A 20,711-nucleotide genomic window follows, 5' to 3' on the forward strand; every position below is an offset into this window, starting at 1 on the left:
ATGCCAGGCAACTGTAGCCTTTTTATGCCCAGCTGAGGTCCGGCTGCCAACCCCTGTGTTGGGCCCCCATTCACAGTGGGCTGGGACCTGTGAGAGCCACCAGATGCCTTCTGCTTGGGCTTGGGGCCAGCCCCAGTGCTGGGCGCTGGCTCCTCTCCTCTGGCCTCGTTTGGGCTCTCAGGTGGCTTTCCAAAGGCAAGGGACCTCTGTGAGGGGGGCAGCAGCCAGGTCCTCGTCAGGTGGCTGCCCCTTCATGGTGTCCTACAAGAGCTCAGTCCCGTTAGAGAAATCAGAAACAAACCCCGAGGAAGGAAAGACTCTAGAGACTGTCACAGAGCTGAGAGAGCCTCTACCTACTCCGTGCATCACTGCTTCTGCTCCTTAGCACGAAGGCCCACCACCGCTGTCAGGGGAAAGGGGAGGAGCTTCGAGCTGACCGGATAGGGTGGATGTGCCACCAACAGTAGTTTAGAAGCTAAAGTGAGGACGACATGCTTTTTAAAAAAGATTTTAGAGAGAGGGGAAGGGAGGGAGAAAGAGAGGGAGAGAAACGTCCATGTGTGGCTGTCTCTTGCACATCCCCCACTGGGGACCTGGCCTGCAACCCAGGCACGTGCCCTGACTGGGAATTGAACCGGGGACCCTTTGGTTCGCAGCTGTGTTCAATCCACTGAGCTGTACCAGCCAGGGCTGGTGATGACAGTCTTGCCAAATATGGCAATTTTATTGGAAACCTGTTGTTCCTCATTTTACAAAATCACCTTATTCTAGGCTTTGCTGTAACAACCAGCTGTAGCCGGTCAGGGTCAAGTGTAACCGACGGCACCTGGCCTCAGCTCCCTTAAGCATCTCTTGCCTTCTGTACCACTGGCTTCTTTGCCACCTCTGTGCCTGCCTGAGGGCAACTACCCAGCTGCTTGGAATGATGGGCAAAGCTGGAAGGGCAAAGGAATGAACACTTTTCTTGGGCTGCGCTAGCCCTTTTCCTTCTGTCCCTGGGCTGTGGGTTCAGAGCTCCATTGACACAGTTCCCTGAGAGCGCGCCCCGAGGGAAGGCGCCCAGGCACCCACTGCAGAGGCTAGCTCGCCAGGACACCCTGGGGCTGGCTTTCTGTTCTTACTGCATCACTTTTTCTAGTTCCCCACTTTTGTTTCTGGAATTGCTTTCCAAAATAAATCTCAAGATCCTGCTTTTTAGGGGAACCCAGAAAATAGATATAGATAGATAGAAAAATGGATAGACAGACAGACAGACAGACAGACTGAGACTACAAAGGCTGATCCAACCCACTGCACAGAGAATGATCTAACAGACGTGTGCTTGAACTGGGACTTTCGGGGAAAGGGCCTTGGCGGCCCTTTATAATACACACTGAAAAGTCTGCGGGCTATTAATCAGGAATTGCAGTTAAAATAAAACGAAGAGAACACGGAAGCCAACTGATGGCTTCTCTTATCCAGAAATCTTTGGGAAAGACACCCACCATTCTGGGGTGGTTTTGGGGGAGCCCTACATTCAGGCTGGGGATGGCTAGATGGGTTTCCTTGGTCCCCGCCCCGTGTGTAGTCTCTTGGCTTTGCTGCCGGATGATGGGGACAGATTAGTCATTTGCCTGTGTCTCCATAAACATGTGGGGGTCTTTCCATGCAGTGGAAGTGCCTGGGAGCTTTCATGGGCTTAGAGCTGAGTTCTTGGGCTGAGAGCTTTTTTAAACAAGTGGCAGAATAAGAATATTTAGTATTTTCTTTCATTATATAGTGTCCGGCAGAAGTAAGACCTGCTCGAGTGTGGTTGGTAGGGTAATAATATGGGGGTAATAATTTATGTTTTAATTTGAACATTTCGCCTAAAATGTCATATGGTGTGCTTGAGTGTGATATTGTTATGTTACAGAATGACATGCTCATGATTTTGTAATAAAAGGTTTTGTAATAAAAAGGGGCGTTATTTGTGCTGGACCGTTTATTAAAACTAAAACTTCTTTCATTACCTGTTAAAAGAAACCAGTTGCTCTTCTACAGAAAAGATTGGAAATGTGGTCAGTGGAATTCTCAGCGGTCACAGCTGCACGCGTCCCCTGGAGAAGGTCAGAAACAGGTGGGCGGTGGGAGGAGGGGGAGGCGAGTGGGAGCTGTGGAGCCAGGAGGGTGAGCCTTTCCATCCCCACCTGGCCACCCCCGACTCGTCTCGCCAGATGAAGTGTCCACCATTTGGAAGAATATGTCGAAGCCACAGGCAAACCAAGCACGATGATTTCATGTTTATTCACAAGAGAAAAAATGTTAGACCTCTCAAACTCTGAAGTGGGTAGAAAAATATTTTTAGCCATTTCTTTTCTCCCTTCAGTCTGTTGTGGCTTGAAAATGCCAAGGTTCCATTTTTACTATAACTGCCTCGCAAAGGTGCAGCTCTGTGACCGCCTTTGCTTCAAAAAGTGGACTGGTGCTTGTTTAGAAAGAGCCATAGCGTCAGAGTGCAGCAAGGCTCCAGATCACGGGGTGCCGTCCAACGTCCAAACGTCGTTTGGCTTTGACCTTGGTTTTGTGCTGTAGGAACTTAACTCTTGCTTCACTCAGCCTGTGGTGAAGTTGTTTCTTTATAGGCCTTTGCTTCAGGTCACAGAACCTCTGATGATGTTAAATGAGCACTGACTGTATATTGTGTGTTATCTGTTAGGTGGGCAAGACTTCTAGAGATCAGCTCGTTCAACCTTTTTTATTTTTTTTAAGATTTTATTTATTTATTTTTGGAGAGAGGGGAAGGGTGACAGAGAGGGAGAGAAACATCCATGTGTGAGACACATCAACTGCTTCCCCCTCGCACGCCCCCTACTGGGGACCTGGCCAGCAACTCAGGCATGTGCCCCGACTGGGAACCAAATCAGCGACCTCGTGATTCACAGGCCAGCATTCAATCCACTGAGGCGCGCCAGCTGGGGCTGAACCTATTTTTTAAAGATACTTCCAAGACAAGCTTCAAACTCAGGTGATCTGACTCCATGGTGATGTCCCTCAGAGTTAGAAAACCTTACCTGTAACCTAGAAACTCTCAGTAGGGTGGAAAGCCTTCTGCAGGACTATTGTAAGGGGAAATTTGAAGTATGAATTGAGGTAGATTCTTGGCTTTAGGTCTGTAATTTTACTGAACTAAGAAATGATTGAAAAATTCCAAGGGGCTAGAGCAGTGGATGGATTTCCTTTCCCCTATGCAGCTCCCACCAGTGTGAGGATCTGCCTTTTCCTGTCACAGGAAGGTGTTATGAATAGGAGACCTGCTACCTCGGAGATAAGAGGTCTCCATGGTGAACCCGAGACCATTGAGACCCTGGACAGGCAGAACGGAGTCCCTGGTCCCCGGGTCACCGCACTTTACTTCCCCCAGGGCCTGCTTTATGCTGTCTGCTTTCCCGGTTAATTGGAGTTATTTGCAAAATAAAACCTCATTTCTGTGGGACTGTTCTGCTTTGAGAGAGTGAGACTAGCAAGAATGTTGGCTGGGGTCTCTTGCATTCTTGTGGTGGATGACTCCTTAGAATGGAGTCCTGGTCCCCTTCTTTAACCTTGGATTTTGCTCCCAGGTTCTAAGACCACGTGGGGAAGGATTCCAGGTTTCCATTCTCTGCCTTCTGGAAGCAGGGATGAAATCACTCAGCTGCAATGCATCCCCTTCCTTCCCTCCCGACCCATTTGGAGGCACGGAGCTCCTCTCTGGGCTCCTTCCCCACGGACTGAAAGCACGAGGTCCGGCAGCTAACGAGAGGAGCCCTTCCCCTCAACGTGTTACGAGCTCCACCCCGCCGTTTGCTTCTGACTGTGGGTAAAGTGAGGCACGAGCGCACCATGCCCTCGTGTTTCTCCTCGCTCCCGTGACCAGAAGTGTGCTCTGTTACACGGCCAGGGGTGGTTTTTGTGTGGCCCCCAAATGGAGCCAATGAGACGCAGACACATTATAGAAAACATGGCCTTGAGTCTCAGCGTGAAGTATTTATTTAACATGACAGGAGAAGTTGAAGTTTGATCTTGGATTAAATTCAGAGGCTGCACGACTGGCTTGGAGCTGCCCAGCCCACATACAGGCTCTCTGGGTGAGTGAGGACGGGAGAGGGCGGGTCCACTCCCCCGGAGGGCTCCCATCCCAGCCCTTCTTCAGGGTCACCTCAAGCCCATTGCAGGGGACACAAGTACCAAATTGATGATTATTTTCTTTACGTTTCAGGCTTTTCTCAACCACAGGGTAAAATATGTGATGTAGGGGGTGTGGGGCATAAGGAAAAAATGTGCCTGCAAAGTAAGAGGTCACTCCTGCCTATAGTCCTAGCAAAAAGCAAAGAAGCCTGGCTTATTCTGATGTTTTCAGTAAATACCAGCCACCTCGCTACAAAACTGGAATTTGAATCAAGTGACAGAACTTGATTTAATCACCTAAAAAATAGCTATTGGATGAAAAAATGAAGGGGAAAATAGTGTGGTTAGTGACTAGTCATTGTCAAAGTGGCTTTTCCTACGTTATCTCACTTTAGAAAAGGTAAATTTGATCTTTTCAAATGTTAGAGCGAAGCAATTCATAGTTGCTTGCAATGCGCAGAGGACATTATATTTGTAAGCATGCAAGTTGTGAATCTCCATTATATTTTTAATCAACCATCATAGATTCATGGGGGAAGGTCTCTAAGAGTAGAACTTTAAAATGGATTTAAAAAATTATTGTTTTAACTTAGGGTATTTTTCTTTTTTGGCTTCAGTTTCTTTCTCTGGTAACTTCTTTTGAATGAACTATTAATCACATTTGGATAGATTGTTATTTAGCCTTCAAAACATACCATTTCTCCCCCCTCATTAAAACCTCATAGTTGCCAAACTTCATTAAGACAAATAGAATTATTCATCTGTTCCCTGCCCCCCCACCCCCCACCCCTTTGGCTGTGGGGTCAATAAAATGATGTTAAGCAGAAGAGGGTAAGGCTGGTGGACACTTTTAAATGTCACTAAGCAGTTTCAGGAAGGAGCTGGCCTGACGCAGTACTGAATGATGGATATGCTCTCGACCTAATGGCTACTAATTAATGACCTACATGGCAACAGTCTGCATTATGGCATGGCTGTTCAAAACCTGCATTTTGCAATAGTTATAACTAGTAGTGGGAATTTCCTAAACTTATTTCAAATACACTGACAAGTAAAAATCAGAACAATGCAAGACAAACCAAGCCCTGAGACTAACAAGTAGTCAAGGATGGCAACCAAGAAAGAAAAAGAAACAAGAATATAGCCAACCTTTTTTTTTTTAATTAGAGTATATTATACTTCCAAACTGGATACACTAGAAATTGGCAATGCAACATAAGATGCAAAGGAATATACCAGTTACTGTCAAAATGACCCTGTACAGCCTTGTAATGCAAAAAGCTTTATACAATACAAATTTTCAGTAATGTACACAAACCTTGATAGTATGATCATCTGAGCATAATATGAGGGGTTAAAAAAAGGACAGAAGAAGGGAAGTGCTGAGAACACTCACTGCATTACTATATGGAAAGATAAGCTAGCTTTCATCGAAGAATGCATAGTGAAAACAACTGAAGTTAGTTGGCAGGTGAATTTCTCAAAGACGTTAGTGTTTTACGCGGAAAGGGTATCCTCCATAGAATACATCCTTCCCTGAGTATCAAACGGCAAACCAAATTCGGGGCTACATAGTATCTCAGTGGAGTCTGAAAAATGCTGTAGATCTTTTCTTTATTAATAACAATAATAATAATAATAATATAAAAAGTCAAACAAACTCCAAACACACCTTTTCTCACTCAGAAAACTTTTATAATTTACCAGAAAGATTGATGACTCTTTCCAAAGTGCTAAAAAAGTTGCCCAATTACATTAAGCAGAACGAAGTCATTCAAATACAAGTTCAGTGGCAAGCCGTGAAATGCATGGCATTCGGACAGTGGACGCCTCCTTCCAACAGCCCTCCCGACCTGGAGAGTTTCCGCCGAGGACCTCATATTGCACAAGTGGCATGCTGTAAAACTGCAGTCCTCACGGGCAGGGCCACCCTTCCAGGTTTTTAACCTTTCCTGCCAGCCTCTGCGGGGTCGTCGTGGCCCTCTCCCCTGTCCTCACTGAACTTGTAGTTTTGAAAGCACATGATTAGCCAAGTGGCACATTCTCCATTATATGGGGATAAAGACATAACTTTAAAAAAAAAAATGAAAGAAAACCAACCCACCCATTAGCCCGGTATTCTTGGAGTGTATTATCATTGTCTGTAGTGTCTTTTTCTGAGACATCGACGTGGCGAGGTTGATCGGCATTTCAAACATGGCCAAGAAGAAATGTCTGCTGGAGAATGGCCGAGGGTGCGGGAGCCTCCAGCCCTGGCTGGCTCAGCCTCCCTGCCCCCGGGGCATCTCCTTAGTGTAAACAGGTTTGCCAGGGCCAGGTGACTGGCAAAGGGAAGAAGTGTAGCAGGCCCGCCAGGCCTGGGGGAGGGATGGGGGTGTGTGTGGTGGGGAACCACGGTGTGGACAGGCGGTACAGTCTTCTGGGGTCCTGCACAACTGTACCCATTTCAGGGGGCTCTCAGTGAAGCGGACTGACTAGAGGAAGAAAATCAGGGTTGCTTTTATTTTCCCCTGGTGAAACAGATGGAAAAAAAAAAAAATCCCAACTCTAGGATAACACCTGATGGAAAACAGCAACACAGTAAGAAGCATTCCTTCTGAACACTACCAGTTCTTCAACAGATAAATAATACATAAACTTTTATATTCCAAACTTCCCATCATTGTACAAAACACATTTCTTCCTGCTCTCTCAGCCTGTTCCATACAGGAAATTCTGTTGTCTTAAAAATACAAGCCATTCACATATTCAGCCAAAGATCCTTTTCTTCTTCTTCTTTTTAAATCACCCATTACTTTTGAGGATAAGCAAAGGGCTATGCAACCAATCACATCTGCTTCTTGCTGCAATAAAGTGCTGCACATAAGTTGCCATTTTAATGACCACAAAATAAGAGCTTTAAATAAGTATAAAGTTAGCCTCCTAGCAGGTTACATCTACCAGGCGTTGACAAAATGGAATACAGAATTATTAACAGCGTGGAGACTGACTACCACTGGAGCCTGAGCCTGCGACCTGCAAACACAGCGGGGACTTCTCGGGGCGTGAACAGAACCGTAGGACCGAACAGCACCTGGTTGGTGGGCGGTTACATGTCAACGAGGTGGCGACAAAATTTTCAAACATATAGTCTACTCGTTCCATATAAAAGGTACATTTTCTTCCTTTCATTTTACTTTTTTTCCTTTTTTGCAGATGAGAAACAAAAACTAGTGCAAGACCAAAGCACTGTGCAAAACTGCCATTTCTTTTTTTTTAGTCTGAGCATTTATACCCAGAATTGATCCAAACCCCTTTTAATCTCCTTGGCTGGATTTATCAACCATAAAATTTTTCACTCACACTTTTTTTTTTCCTGCAAACAAATGGTAACCACTGAATTAATACATCATATATATATATATATATATATCTGCCCTTAAAAAAAACGAGGCGCTGTGTGTGTCCCACACATGTTGTGTACATATGAACACACACACAACACACACTTCGGTTTTGTGATGTTGGCCGCAGTGCTGCGGGGCATTTCCTCCAGATCGGACTCTGGCTGCCTCGCGCCTTCCTCACCAGAGAAGGTCCGAGCGCCAGGTCCCCACTCTGTCGGAAATCCCCAGCAGCACCGTGGGCGTCTACTATTCCTTCATCAACCACGCACCGGGCCCCACCACTCTGTAGCCATAAAACGGGGGGAGGGGGTGGAGGAGCTCGGGGAGAGACAGCAGTGGACGAACAACCCAGGAGGGAAAGGCGTGTTCGCCGCTGCAAAAGAAGCCAGGACACGAAATGTGCAGCAGAAATCTCATGGCACACGACACACGGCTTTCGCGTTCAGAATCCACAGACGCCCGCACACCCCACTCACCCAACAGAAAACAAAACGCAGCAGTATGTATGCTTACAAGTGCTGATTGCCATTAAGGACACTCTCTTCGGGGTTTAACAAGACAAAACTCCTTTCAGATACAGTGTGGAGAAGGGCTGAGAGTGGGCGTGGGTGGCCGGGGAGGCATGCCTCTGAAGGTAGATGTTCGCAGTAGGTCACCTCTCTGAAGGGTGGATAAAGCAGCTTTCAGGTCAATGCAATAGGTATACACACGGAGCCAATTCTCTATTCCTTACTAAAGATATACAGTACACGTGGTTCAGACCCACGGGGGTCTGTAGGTTTTGCAGCAACATACACCTGCTGGGGTTGTGTTTAAGTTTTGTGGGTTTTCTGTCTCTGTCACTTCGTTTTTGGTACAGAACACGGCTGCCCTCAGACAGTCTCCGCTGTTTCTCGCAGTCCCAGGTAGGCGAGGAAGGAGTGTTTGGGCGAGGGGATGCTGGGAGGCGCAGTCTGAGGTCGGGGAGGGTGGAATGTGAGATCCAAGTGGTTCTTGGGGTATAACATCGTCAAGGGAATGAGATGGGCAAAATCCGAGTTCCGGTACTTGTCGAAGCGCAAAGGGGAGCCGTTGAAGGCCAGAGCCTTGAGTGCCAGGTTGGGCTCTGAGCTGCTGCCGTGGGCAGCCGTCAAGGCCACGGTCTGCAGAGCGTGCGAGGCGGACATGACCGACAGGGGAGACAAGAGGTTCCGGGAGCTCCCGACGACGAGCAGCGGGGCCCCGGGGCCGGCTGGTTTCTTGGGGGCCGGACACAGGCCCTTCTTGTCCTCGTCGGGGCAGTCCCCACTCTGGTGCTTCTTGACGTGGCGGCTGAAGACGAAAGGGTGTGTGGTCTTGAACAGGCACTCTTCGCAGCTGAAGGTCTGGCGTGGGGCGTGCTTCAGCTTCTTGTGCAGGTTGAGATTGTCCTTGCGCTTGCAGCTGTAGCTGCACTGGTCACAGTGGAAGGGCCGCTCCCCGGTGTGCACACGCACATGCTCGATGAGCTTGTTGGCGGTCTTGGACAGGTAGCCGCACTGGTCGCACTTGTAGTGGTTGCCGAGGCGATGCTCCCGGGTGTGCGTCTCCAGCTCCAGCTGGTTGGCCTTCACCGTCTGGCAGATCCGGCACTTGTACTCCATCTTGTAGTGGGTCTTGAGGTGGCACTCCATGGCAGCGGGGCGGTTGGTGGAATAAATGCAGAATGGGCACCTGGCGGGGGAAGTGGTGACAGGAAGGGTCAGCCAGACAGGTTCTGCCACGGCCCTGCCTCCACCCTCCCCACTGGCCACCCTGCAAACCCTGCAGTCTGGCTGCCCCTGCCCAGCCCAGCCCTGCTGCCTCTTAGGGGTTAAGATGACCCCCTTGGGCTCTCTCTCCTGACAGAGCCATCCCCACGGAGGAGGAGCTCTGACGAGGTGTGCTCAGCCTGCTCTGGGTCTCCTGGCGGGAGCAGTGACTCTGACCCTCAGGAGGGGGAGCAGAGACAGGGTGAGAATTATGTTAGCTGTGGCCCCCCTCCTTCCCCCCACCCAGCCCCTTGGAGCCCTCCCCACCCCCCACTGGACATAACAGAGGTCTAACCCTCACGACCTCCCCTTCAGAGGGAGCAACACAAAGAATCGACGTTTCATGCACCACACCAAGCACACGCAGAAAGGCTAAGAGTTTTAAAGAACAGCTTACAGGGGGAAAGCTACCTCCAGCAAACAGAAAGTTGTAGGGTCAGAATCGTGCTTATGAGAGGTGGTTAGGATGAGAAGGCCTGCGTGTATGTGTATGTGAGTGTGTGTGTGGGCACAGATCTGTACTCGTAGCAACTGTCTCCTATGGCTGTTTCTCCAACGGGGAAGTAAGGCGAGGACCAGGACGCCCTTGGGAGAAGGATGCCTACCTACCAGCCCACCTACTAGTGAGGGATGAGGAGGGGGAGGGACACCTGCTATCTGACGCTTGAAGACATTGGTCACACATTATTACATCATGGGGATAATAGTAATAATCCAACTGGATCATAAATTCTCAGCGGGCAGGACCATATCTTACATTTCTTCTGCATTCTGTACAGTGCCTGGTAAGTACTCACACATGGTAGGCACTGGACTGGTCCTACGCATAATTTAGGCAGATTCTGGTCCCAGCTCCATCACCTGACTGGGCTCTAGCAGGAAATGCCCTGGGCCAAAGCCCGGGCCTCTCTGCTGGGTTTCTCCATCCTATGCAGTGAGGCTATGCTCCCCCAGGCCTCCTGGCTGTCCAGAGGGGCTAGGAGGGGCGGTGGGGGCATGTTAACAAATTCTGCTCTTTGAGAAGCTGCCAGGCTCGAGTCAGTGGCTGATACGATAGCTGTAGCGTGTTTGCTCTCTTTACAAACAGAATGCAAATGCAAAAGTGGCTGCCTCGGCTCTTGCCAGTGCCTGCAGGGCAGGGCCCAGGAGTGAGTTGCCCCCCAGAGGGTGTGGAGAGGTGCTCAGCAGAGCCCAGCACGACCGAGTGGGCCGCGCCGTGCACTGCTCCTCAGCGCCCAGCCCGCCGTTAGCCTTTGAACCTCAGCTCGCAGAAGAGTGCACACGAGAGAAATAAAAGCCCATTCCCAGGTCAGGTGCACACACAACCCCTACGCCAAGCTGGGCCTTACCTAGAGGAGTCTGAAACTCACCACTGTCCTGAGCTACGGCAAAAGAAAAATAATAGTATAATCTTATTTGATCTGCATTATGAACAGGATATAGAGTACAAGCAGTTCCATCACAGAAAAGCAACTTAGACATCGGCAGTCTGTTTCACGTTAAGCACGTTTCTGTGACTCAGGCAAGCGCTAAGGGTGTGGCGGGGCCCCGCTATTTGTCCTCACGGCAATCTCTCAGGCAAATTAATTCTCTGATGCGGCAAAGGGAAAACAAAACAAAACAAAACAAAACGAAAACAAAGACTCACTGTATAGCCAGAAGGCATAATCAATTTTTTCAAAGTATTCTTCTACTTGGTCATCCTAGAACATAAACTATTACACAGGGGACTGTTAGCACCGCACGGGAAGTGTCTGTACCGGCAAAAGCATCAGTGCTCACTGTGCGTTCTCCCCAGCAGCTTGGAGGCTCGGGACCGTGAGGTCCCCGAGGAAAGGCTAGCTGGCAGGGCCGCGATGGGCTGGCCGCACAGTTGGTGGCTGTGACGGGGCTACTGGGAAGGGCAAGGGGCACTAGTCCAACCACAGAAATACATGGCCTTTCTTTTTAAGTAAGAGTGCACACATGTTTAGAAAGGGGCAGTGGGAACAAACTAAATTGAATTCCCAGTTTCCGGTTGTCTTGGATTGTAACTGTCCCTCCCCCATCCCTGGAGTCCTCCCTTCCCCCTCCCACCTAAGCATCCCCAGGAGGAAAACAAAATGGAATTCCACAACAGGGGCTGCTCCCCAGCTCCGCTACTTGGGCAGGTGTCTGACCGGGCAGGAGCTGGGGGGAGGCAACCCTGCGCGGCCCCCAGCGCTCGACTCCCAGGGTCCTGGGTCTCTCCATCCCACACCCACTCAGGACAGTCATGCCACCCCTCTGGCAAGCTGTGAGTTTCAAAGATGAAAATGTTTTAAAACAAGGTTCCCCCCACCCTTGTATTAAGTAAAATGTAATTTTCCATTCTTTTAAATTACAAAATCATTTCAGTTAGTGTCTTTCTGTGCCCAACATACGCTTCTTCCTCTTTCGTAGCCCCTACATGCCTTGTGAACAGGGACCCCAATTTCAGAATCGCTGGCAGATTAAATTCTGGTCATGGTGGGACATAAACTTCCTGGGGTGGAAATTAGGTTTTATTCCTCGTTTGCCCTCTAGCACCGGTTATCAAGCCGGACGCACAGTGCTTTTGGTGATAACTGCTTAGCCTCACTTCAGACCAGAAGGCTTCTTGCAAATACTGGTTAATGACGATGCTAACTGTCTAGGTCTGTGTGTGCGGGGTGGTGATCTGAGAGTAATGTGGCTGAAAGGTCAGATCTCAGGCAGGGAGATCCCAAAGCCAGTTCCTGCGAAGGCATACGGCGTGTTTCAGGAGGCATGCGGGCCTTGCATGAAAAACACGGTCTCCAGCCTGTTCAAACGGGCCAAGTCCCAGCATTTGGGGACGGGTGTGGATGGAGTGGTTGAAATGCTTATTTAAAGATATGTGGCAAATCACCTAAAAAATCAGAACTGCAGTGACAGTGTAATGACTTAAACTTTGGGACACTAACCCAAGTGCACTAATATTGAGTCTGAACAACACTCCAGCAGTGTAGAAGGAGCCTACCCCTGGGTGCTGATCTGCTCCCACAAGCCATCTGGGGCAATGGATTCTCCTGCTGCTGTCTGCTGGCCCCCCTGGGGACAGGCCTAATTCATACCGAGCTAAAGGCAGCTGAGGTGCCTGCCTTACTCCCCTCATGCCCAGTTTTCCCTCTCCATGACCCCAAAACCTCCAGGGAAGGGGGCAGGGTAAGGGTGGGGAAGGGGTGTTTAAAAACAACACAGTAAAAGGTTCTGTACTTGCTTTCCTTACTTGAGCCCACCGGTGGGGACAGTGTGGCATTTCTTGTGCTCCAGCAGCTGCTCAGGAGTCTTCATGAACTTGTGGCACACGTCACACTCAAACATCCGGGTGATGAGGTGTATCTGCAGGTGGCGCTCAAACATGTTCTTCGTCTTGCAGACAAAGTTGCAAAAAACGCACTCGAACCCTGGAAGGACCGGAGCTGGGTGTACAGGTGCATGGGGCACAGGGACAGGAGGGCAGGAGCAGGGCCGAGATCCCCTTTCTTCACCCCTCACCCCAGTTTACACCCTTCCAAGTGCTGCTCCCTGCGTCTCTGTGTAAAAGAAGTGACAGCTCTGGAGGCGATGTCACATGCCCTGTCCTTCCACCCCAGACTGGGTGCAGACCAAGCCAAAAGGAATGTTCCTGGACCCAGTATCTGTTTCCAACACCACTTCTGACAAGGGGTCATCCCTCCAGAGTTGGGGGGGAGGTGGCGGGTTCCATGGGCCAACCTCCCTGCTCCCTTACCTTTCTCGGGCTTCTCCTCACTGTTCAGTGAGGGCTGGCCCCCCGGCATGACCGAGATGACCAGCAGGTTGTTCCCACTCTTGTTTTTCTGGGAGCTGTCTGAGTCGTCTTTGCTGTTAGCTGAGTCACTCAGAGCAGACAGGGAGGATGATGAGGGGCTGTTTGATTCACTCGGGGTCTTCATGTCTTCCCCTACAAAATAAAACAATGCAAGTTTGTTCCTTAGGAGGGGTAAACCCTAGAATAACAGCAGTGGGGGTGGTGGCGCTGGGCCTCGTGGCCACATGGTCATCCAGGGAGCACAAGCTGAGGTTCCCAGCTTCTCCAGGACACCCACTGGGGTCCCAGGTCCCAGTCACCTACGGCAGTGACACTCACAGTACTTGGGGCCAAGAGCAGGCACTCATTCGTTGGACGGGTGTTTATGGACATCTTACAGTAATTAAAATAAAATGTCAATAATAGCTAAGATATTACCAAGTTCCAGAAACTAGGTCATGCTTTCACTGCTTTGTCTCATTTTATTCTCTAAAAATGACTGCTGAGGTGCAATTATTATCACCCCATTCTACAGATGAGGGAAGGGAGATACCATCAGGTCAGTCAGTTGGTCTAATTCTAGAATCCGTGCTCTTCCTCAGTGCACTGAAATTTCCCTCCAAACCAGGGGTAAACAGTCAACAAACCATTAAAATCTAGTGCCGGTAGACTTTTGCTTCCATTCAAGATAGCGTATCAGAGACAGAATCGCCCATCACTATGAAACAATGGAAAAAGGCAGACAGAACATATCAAACAATCGTTTTCACAATCCTGGACATCAGGCAATGCAAAAAATGATCCCTGAGAGGCAGGAAAGAAAAAGAGGGTGCCCTATGATTGCCCTGCATCCTTCCAGGCTGCAGTGAAGGGAGGGGGGATGGAGGTGGAGCCTGGAACACCCACTGATGTGAGAAGACAGCTGAGAGTCTGGTGGATCAGCATGGCTGGACCTTGCAGGACACAGCACCAGAGATGAAAAACTCAGAGGACTACAGAAGGTCTCCTGTGAGTATTCAGCGGAGTACAGATCAGAGAATGTGTTGGAGGGAAAAGCCATCTGAAAGGCTTAGAGAGCAGTGCTTGTGTCCACCAGCCAGCCTGGAAAAAATTCAAAATTCCCAGGGCACTGAGTAGAAAACTGAGGAAGATCTTTTCGTAGTGGGTATTAATGAGCCCTAGATGGAGCACTGTGCCTGACCTGTCTGACAAGCCATAAAAGCAAGACCCAAGAGGACCAAAGATTCCAAGTAATTAACTGGTCAAGAATATTTATAGGAATATAAAATATACAGCACCTAATAAGGTAAAAATTACAATGTCTGACACCCAAATAAAAATCCTTAGGCATATGAAGAAACAAGAAAACCCAACCTGAATGGGGAGAATATCAACCAATGAAAACTGACCCAGTTGTTAGAATTTGCAGAGGAGGACATAAGAACAGTAATATAACTACTCCATGTGTTCAAAAAGTTCAGTAGAGAGATGGAACGTATAAAAAAGACCCAAATCAAATTTCTAGACAAAAATGACAATGTGTGAGTGGTCCTGAATGGGACCACTAGCAATTTAGACACAGCCGAAGGAAAGACCAGTGCCCTTGAAGATAACAGCAATAGAAATGATCCAAAATGAAACAAAGAATCACAGAAATAAGAAGAGCCTCAGTGAACTGTGGGAGGCCTTCAGGCAGCTTAATATAAGTTTAATTGGTGTCCCTGATAGAGTGGTGTTGGCAGAAAAAAATATTTGAAAAGGCCAAATATTTGTCAAGTTTGAGAAATACCGTCCACCCATAGATCCAGAAGGCGCCATGAGTTCCGAGCGTGAGAAAGATGAAGACATTTATACAAGGCACATCATAATCAAATTGCTCAAAATCAGTGATAAAGAAAACTCCTAAAAGCAGCCAGAGGAGAAAGGACACATTATGTGCAGAGGAACAAATACGAGGACAACAGCAGATTTCTCCCTGGAAACGATGCAAGTGGGAAGCAGTGGAACAATGTCTTCGAAGCACTGAAACGACTAAGAAAATGTATTTTAGAAACGAAGGCAAACAACCCCCCAAACCTGATATAAAAAAGCTGAAAGAATTCATCACCAGCAGACCTGAATTTCAAGGAATGTTAAAAGAAATTCTTCAGGCAAAAGGAAAATGACACCTAAATGGATGCACACGAAAGAATGAAGAGGGCCAGGAAGAACAACCACATGGATAAATATGTGGGGTTTTCTTATTATTGAAATCTCTTTAAAAAGGTTATAAAGCCAATTTTGTTTTAAAAACCAGTAATTGTGTAAGGTTTATAACCACATACATAAGTAAATACACAACAACAATAACGTAATGGCTGGACAGGGGAAAGAATGCTACAGGGCCCTGGCCAAAGCCAAAGGGGGGATGCATTGAGGGTGGGAGGTGTGGGTGGGTGGGACAGGTAAAATGGCGGCAGGAAAATGGAGACAACTGTACTTGAACGACAATAAAAAAACACGATACTGTGAGTGCTCTATAGTACTCATGGTTCAGGAGACTCAATATTGTTAAGATGTCAATTCTCGCTAAACCAATCCAGTGCTACCCCACCGTTTTATGTGAAGATAGAAAACACAGGGAGACTGTGTTGCCAACCCAAGGAGTGGACTTTTCCTACTTATCGACTTTGATGTTTCCTTAAGATTAAATTTCAGGTTAAAATCACTATTCTGCTGGCAGATTTCCTTCCCTATAGGCACATTCCCAGAAGTGGGATTACCGGGTCACACAGCATTACAGTTTCGAGCCTCTTGGTATACATTGCCTAGTTTCCCCGCGCTCTACTGCCTGCAGGGCCGTGGGCACAGGACACCAGCAGCATCCTGGGTCACCCTATATAGTGCGTGCTCCTGACTGGATGGGTGAACATACGCCACTCGGGGCCTTCACTTGGACTGCTTAGTGAGGTTGGCCATTTTCCCTTATGTTGTTAAGTGACTAGCTTTTATCGTATTGTAAGTTGTTCATGTTCTTTGTACATTCTTCACTTAGAGACCTAAAGGTTTTCTTACCAGGTGAACTTTCTGTATAAATATATTAGCTTTTTGGTCCTTTTTACAAACACATTTTCAGAATGTGTGTTTTTTTGGGGGCACGGGAGGAGGTTTCCTTCTCTTCTTTCTTTTGCGAAAAAAAAGTCGTCTTCATGTGTCCAATCTCTTGTTTCTTTTCCTTTTGACTTCTTGTTAAGCTGTAAGCTTTTACAAATCCTTGTCACTGTGTTTGATGAATATTTTAGTCTATTTTCTTCAAGCATTTCTAGGGCAGATTTGTAAACAGGGATTGTGTAAGTTATTTTGGTGTCAGTGTGAGGTAAGGTGTTGATGGTTGTATTTTCCCAATAGCTAGTCAAAATCCTCGAAGCCATTATTACAACATTTAAAAATTGCAGCACAATTTGCATTGAGGAAGTTGAGGAAGCTACATAAGCACCAGAGGGAGTATTTTCCCCTTGCTGATATTCTCTGCAGGGACAAGGAGCTGGGAGTGGGAGAAAGACAGTAGGGAGGGGTCACTGCAGAAACAAAACTCAGCACCCCATTCACAAGTGCGCCCTGGCTAAGAGTAGCCGGCAAGGAAGTCTGAGAAAGATCAAATAAAAATGTTCCGGGCTGATTCAAGCTCATCCTGTAGATCACAACTTCATTAAGGTAGCAAGACAGCCCTGCAGATTTCCCAGGGTGCTAGAGTAAAAGGTGCCTGTTTCCATGACAGGTAAATCAAATTAGAGAACGAGACTCACAAAATTGGAGACTAAGTACAACTTCTTTCCAGCCGTTGTGGTTCTATGGTTTTCTTGAAGTGGGGTGGTGGTAGAGGGGGCTGTGGAGTGGGGAGGAGGAGGAGGGGGGTTCTTGGCTGGGTTTAGGTACACTTTGGTGTGGAGAAGGTTAGAAGAATGGGAAGAGAGAGAGAGGAAAAAACAGAATGTCTGAAAAGCCAGAGGAAATGGGAGAGATGCTGGCCTGTCCCTCCATTAGCCACTCCTGGACTGCTGAATGTCATTTGTCTTCCACATGGGCTTCCCAGCTCACCTGCAGCCCGCGGTGCTAATGTGGCTATGGTCAGACAACCGGCTGTAAGAATGACACCTTCTCGCTCAGCAGAACGGCTCTCTGCAGACCCCCAAGTCAGAGCTGCTCAACTTACTGACGCAAACAAGCTTTTATTGTGGTTGGCACCACGGAACCAAGGTGGCCAGGAAAGCAGAGAGACGCTTCTCGGCCACGCACATCGTCAGCACAACTGTCAGGGACACTCCCCTTCCTGAATCCTTCCCGTGCCGACCCAGCACGCGGGGCTGCAGTCAGCAACATCGGCTCATAATTTGTAAGCACTGCAGACACAGGGAGCTCCTCCTCACTCTCACATAATGACTCCACGCCGGTGTCATTTGTAACCATCACTTGCGAGAGGATAATTGCACGGCGAAGTCAAATGTTAACATCATTAAATGGAAGACGTTAACCAGGATGGCAAGAGTCTGCAATGAAAGGCGAGCACTGGCAAAGTCTCGGGCCGTGGCCTAGGGAGTGACTGGGCTCTCTCAGGAGACTCCGGGTTTCTTTGCCCCTGCACAAGCCTGCCACGCGTCACTGCGGAGGGTGTCAGGGCTGTGGTTTCCCGGCGAGGAGCAGAGCCCACAGAGGTAGGTACGCCGTGCCCTGGCCCAGCAACCCAGGGAGGCCCAGCCTTTGCCAAGGGTTGTGTGGGGCTGCCAGAAGAGCAGCGATACAGGGAGAAGGCTCCTGGATGAAAACTGTCCTGGTCTGAGTTTCTGGAGCCACATCCTACTGTTGACCTGGGACAGAATCCCTCACCTCTGCTAAGCCTCGGTTCTCGGCCTCTATAGTATGGTAGCAATAGCACTGGCCTCAGAGGGACGTTGTGAGGCTGACGTGGGATCCAGCGTGCAAAGGTGCCAACTTGGGACGTCGGGAGAGCTTAATGGCTGTTACCATGACGCTGGTGATGACAAGCCAACAGCTCGGCCGGCGCACAAGCTGTGCCTGGCCATGGTGCAGTGGCTACAGGGAAGTGTGGCTCTGCTACCTGGGGGATGCCCTTCCTTCTGAGGAAGGAAATGTCAGTGTCCCTTGATGATGAAGGTGCTTCTGCCTGGGGGGCAGGCAGTCTGGGGTGGCGGGGAATGGAGGAGACGGACGGGCAGGAATGGTCACCTGTGTGCTTGGTGCCAATGTGAGCCTTTATCTCTGCTTCCTCCATGGTGACGAAGTCGCAGGCGGTGCAGCAGATGGAAAACATCCACTGCTCCTTGTCCACGTGGAGTGACATGTGGCTGACAAACTGGACGTTGAGCTCGGTCTCAAATCCACACACATGACAGCTGTATGAGCAGATGAAGGAAAGAGGGGAGAGAGAGGGGTGAAGTTCTAAATGTAGCTACCTGTTTACACCCAGTGCCGCAGAGAATGCACCTCTACACACGCCTCCTCCCCACCGAAGGGCTCTGCCTTAGGAAATTCTTCTGCTTTCTGGGATGTCTCAGAAGTGGTCACCGTGATGAAAGGATCTGGTGCCAGCGTGATGAAACAACCCCATACGTGCCCTAATGATGCCAAATCATCATAGAGGTAATTGAAAATTACAGATTCCAGATGCTGTGCGTCTCCTAACAGATTCCTCTGGGCAAAAAGATGCAGAGCAGCCTTGCCAAGTACGGGCCCTGCCTGCACGTGAGCCTCTGCTGCCTCCTCAGCCTTCCGTGTGGGAATGAAAGCACAGGTCGTGGGACGGTGCTCCTGCCTGTGACAATTCCTGACAGAAGCCACCTGTCCATGGAGACATTTCGTGCAAAAGCAAGTTTCTACCAACCTGTACGGCCTCTCTCATGGACAAGCTTTGGTAAAAAGCCTGAAACTTGGGGTTTTACGGCAACCAAACCAAATAGGGATTTATGGTTGGGTATGGGAAACAAAAACATAAAATCCTGGTGCCGAAGGACAACATGACTCAGGGAAGATACGCTCTGCCTCAGCGTGCTCAGGTTCATTTGTCCCAGTATTTTTTTTTTTCCTTAGGACAATCCCCAGGAAGCAGCAAGGTGCCCAGTTATAAAGGAAGGAGCTGACCAGACGCACACACCTATAAGCGAATCATCCCCAGAGCCCTGCCACTTTCTGCAGCTCCACCCCTGGGAGCTGCCTGAGGCCGTTTCCCTTTCAATGAATTCCACCAGGGCACCCACGTGAGGAGAGGAGCCGCTGCAATTGCAGGGCTCGAGCTAAGCGAAGCAGCACGGACAACACAGGTCAACCTGCCCACTGGGCAGAGGGACCTCGTCCCGTCCACCTCGAAGATGGGCAGGGACTGTCAGGAAGGCTGGCCCACCGGGCTCCAGCCGCAGCTCACCTGTAATAATAAGGGTGCTTCTTCCCGTCACTGCCTTCAGAGGTGACGGCGCTGACAATGTCCTCAGCGTCCGTGCTCACCAGCTTCACCGAGTGGACGGTCAGGTGCTGGTTCAGGTTTGCACGGCACTTAGCAGCATAGGGGCACAAGTGGCATTTGTATTTTCTTTCCTCTGGGGGAGAAGGAAGAGGGAAGGGCCCCCGCTGATCTCAGAAATGAAACTCCAACACTTTGCAAGAGACCACTCAACGGTACCCAGGAAAGGGGAGCTCCCGCCTTGTTTTAAGTGAGGACAAAGGGAAGGCCTTGGAATTGTAAATACCTAAAAAGCCTTTACCCAGCAGGGCACGCCTGTATTAATACTTCCAAAGATGAGAGAGAGTCCCAGGGCAACTGGACCGTCTGCTGTCTCCCAGACACCCACAGGCTAAGATGAGCTAAAGGCACAGTACGTTGTGCATGAGTGTGTACATGGCTCCCCAGGGGCCAGGGGTGGGTGCTAAGCAGGGGGCGGGGGGAGGGAAACACAGCATCCATAGGACCGGTGTGTAAAAGAAGCCCCATCATTTTCTCTAAGCTCCAGGCCAGGGTCAGCCAAGACTTAAACTAATGAAATTAAATGGGAAAAAAAAAAAGACTCGTGTGAAATCATTTAATTAGAAATTTACATTTTCCATAAATAAAATAAAAAATTTCAATTAATTTCTTAATGGCAAGTCTCTCCTAAAACTGACAGTGTTTCAGGCCTGTTTCCAGCGTGGCAGTCTGAATTCATTTGGTTAATCAAGCAAATTAAAGAAAAAGGAGCAGGCTTTGCTCTTATTGTCCAGCTAAAGGGAACGGATGGTAGCAGAAGACAAAAACTACCTCATTTTCTATCCTTAGCAATATCCTTGTGCTTCCTTTGCAATACTGAGCTTGCCTTAAAAAAAGAAAACCTGTTTTATCTACTTCTCCAAGAAGAACACAGAAGAGATTTTTTAAATACACATAAGGCACCATTATTATCATAGGCGGCCTCTGAATTTTCCTTTGATCGGAACTGTAGCTGTTTGTTGCAGGTGTCGGTATGAAGTGTCCCCTTTCCATTCCCTCTAGATGTCTAAACTTTGCGTTTCGATTTTCTTCCTTTTCTTTGACCTGATTAGGTAAGACATTTTATTGACCTTTGGTTGCTTTAAATTTCATTTAAGTGTGCGTGACGCATGTGGCCTAGAAAACCTCCA

The 20,711-nt window shown here is 48.7% G+C and overlaps 1 protein-coding gene across 4 annotated transcripts in view; it reads right to left on the reverse strand.

The window, feature by feature from the left end:
• Positions 1-5,266: 5,266 nt before the first annotated feature.
• The window catches only part of ZNF827 (zinc finger protein 827), a 155,819-nt gene continuing 140,374 nt past the window's right edge, over positions 5,267-20,711 (reverse strand). For 2 of the 4 annotated variants that reach the window (XM_045202338.3, XM_045202344.2), the window contains exons 10-14: positions 19,486-19,657; positions 18,294-18,460; positions 13,032-13,223; positions 12,528-12,705; positions 5,267-9,203 (exon numbers count right to left, since the gene is read on the reverse strand). In XM_045202338.3, coding sequence (XP_045058273.2) covers positions 8,384-9,203; positions 12,528-12,705; positions 13,032-13,223; positions 18,294-18,460; positions 19,486-19,657 — 1,529 coding nt within the window. In that variant the 3' untranslated portion in view covers positions 5,267-8,383. Of the gene's footprint in view, positions 9,204-10,629; positions 10,663-12,518; positions 12,706-13,031; positions 13,224-18,293; positions 18,461-19,485; positions 19,658-20,711 lie in introns of all 4 variants that reach the window. The other 2 variants (XM_071219154.1, XM_071219155.1) reach the window with 2 other exon arrangements.

This window comes from Desmodus rotundus, chromosome 9 (genome assembly GCF_022682495.2).
Source record: "Desmodus rotundus isolate HL8 chromosome 9, HLdesRot8A.1, whole genome shotgun sequence".
Taxonomy (NCBI): domain Eukaryota; kingdom Metazoa; phylum Chordata; class Mammalia; order Chiroptera; family Phyllostomidae; genus Desmodus; species Desmodus rotundus.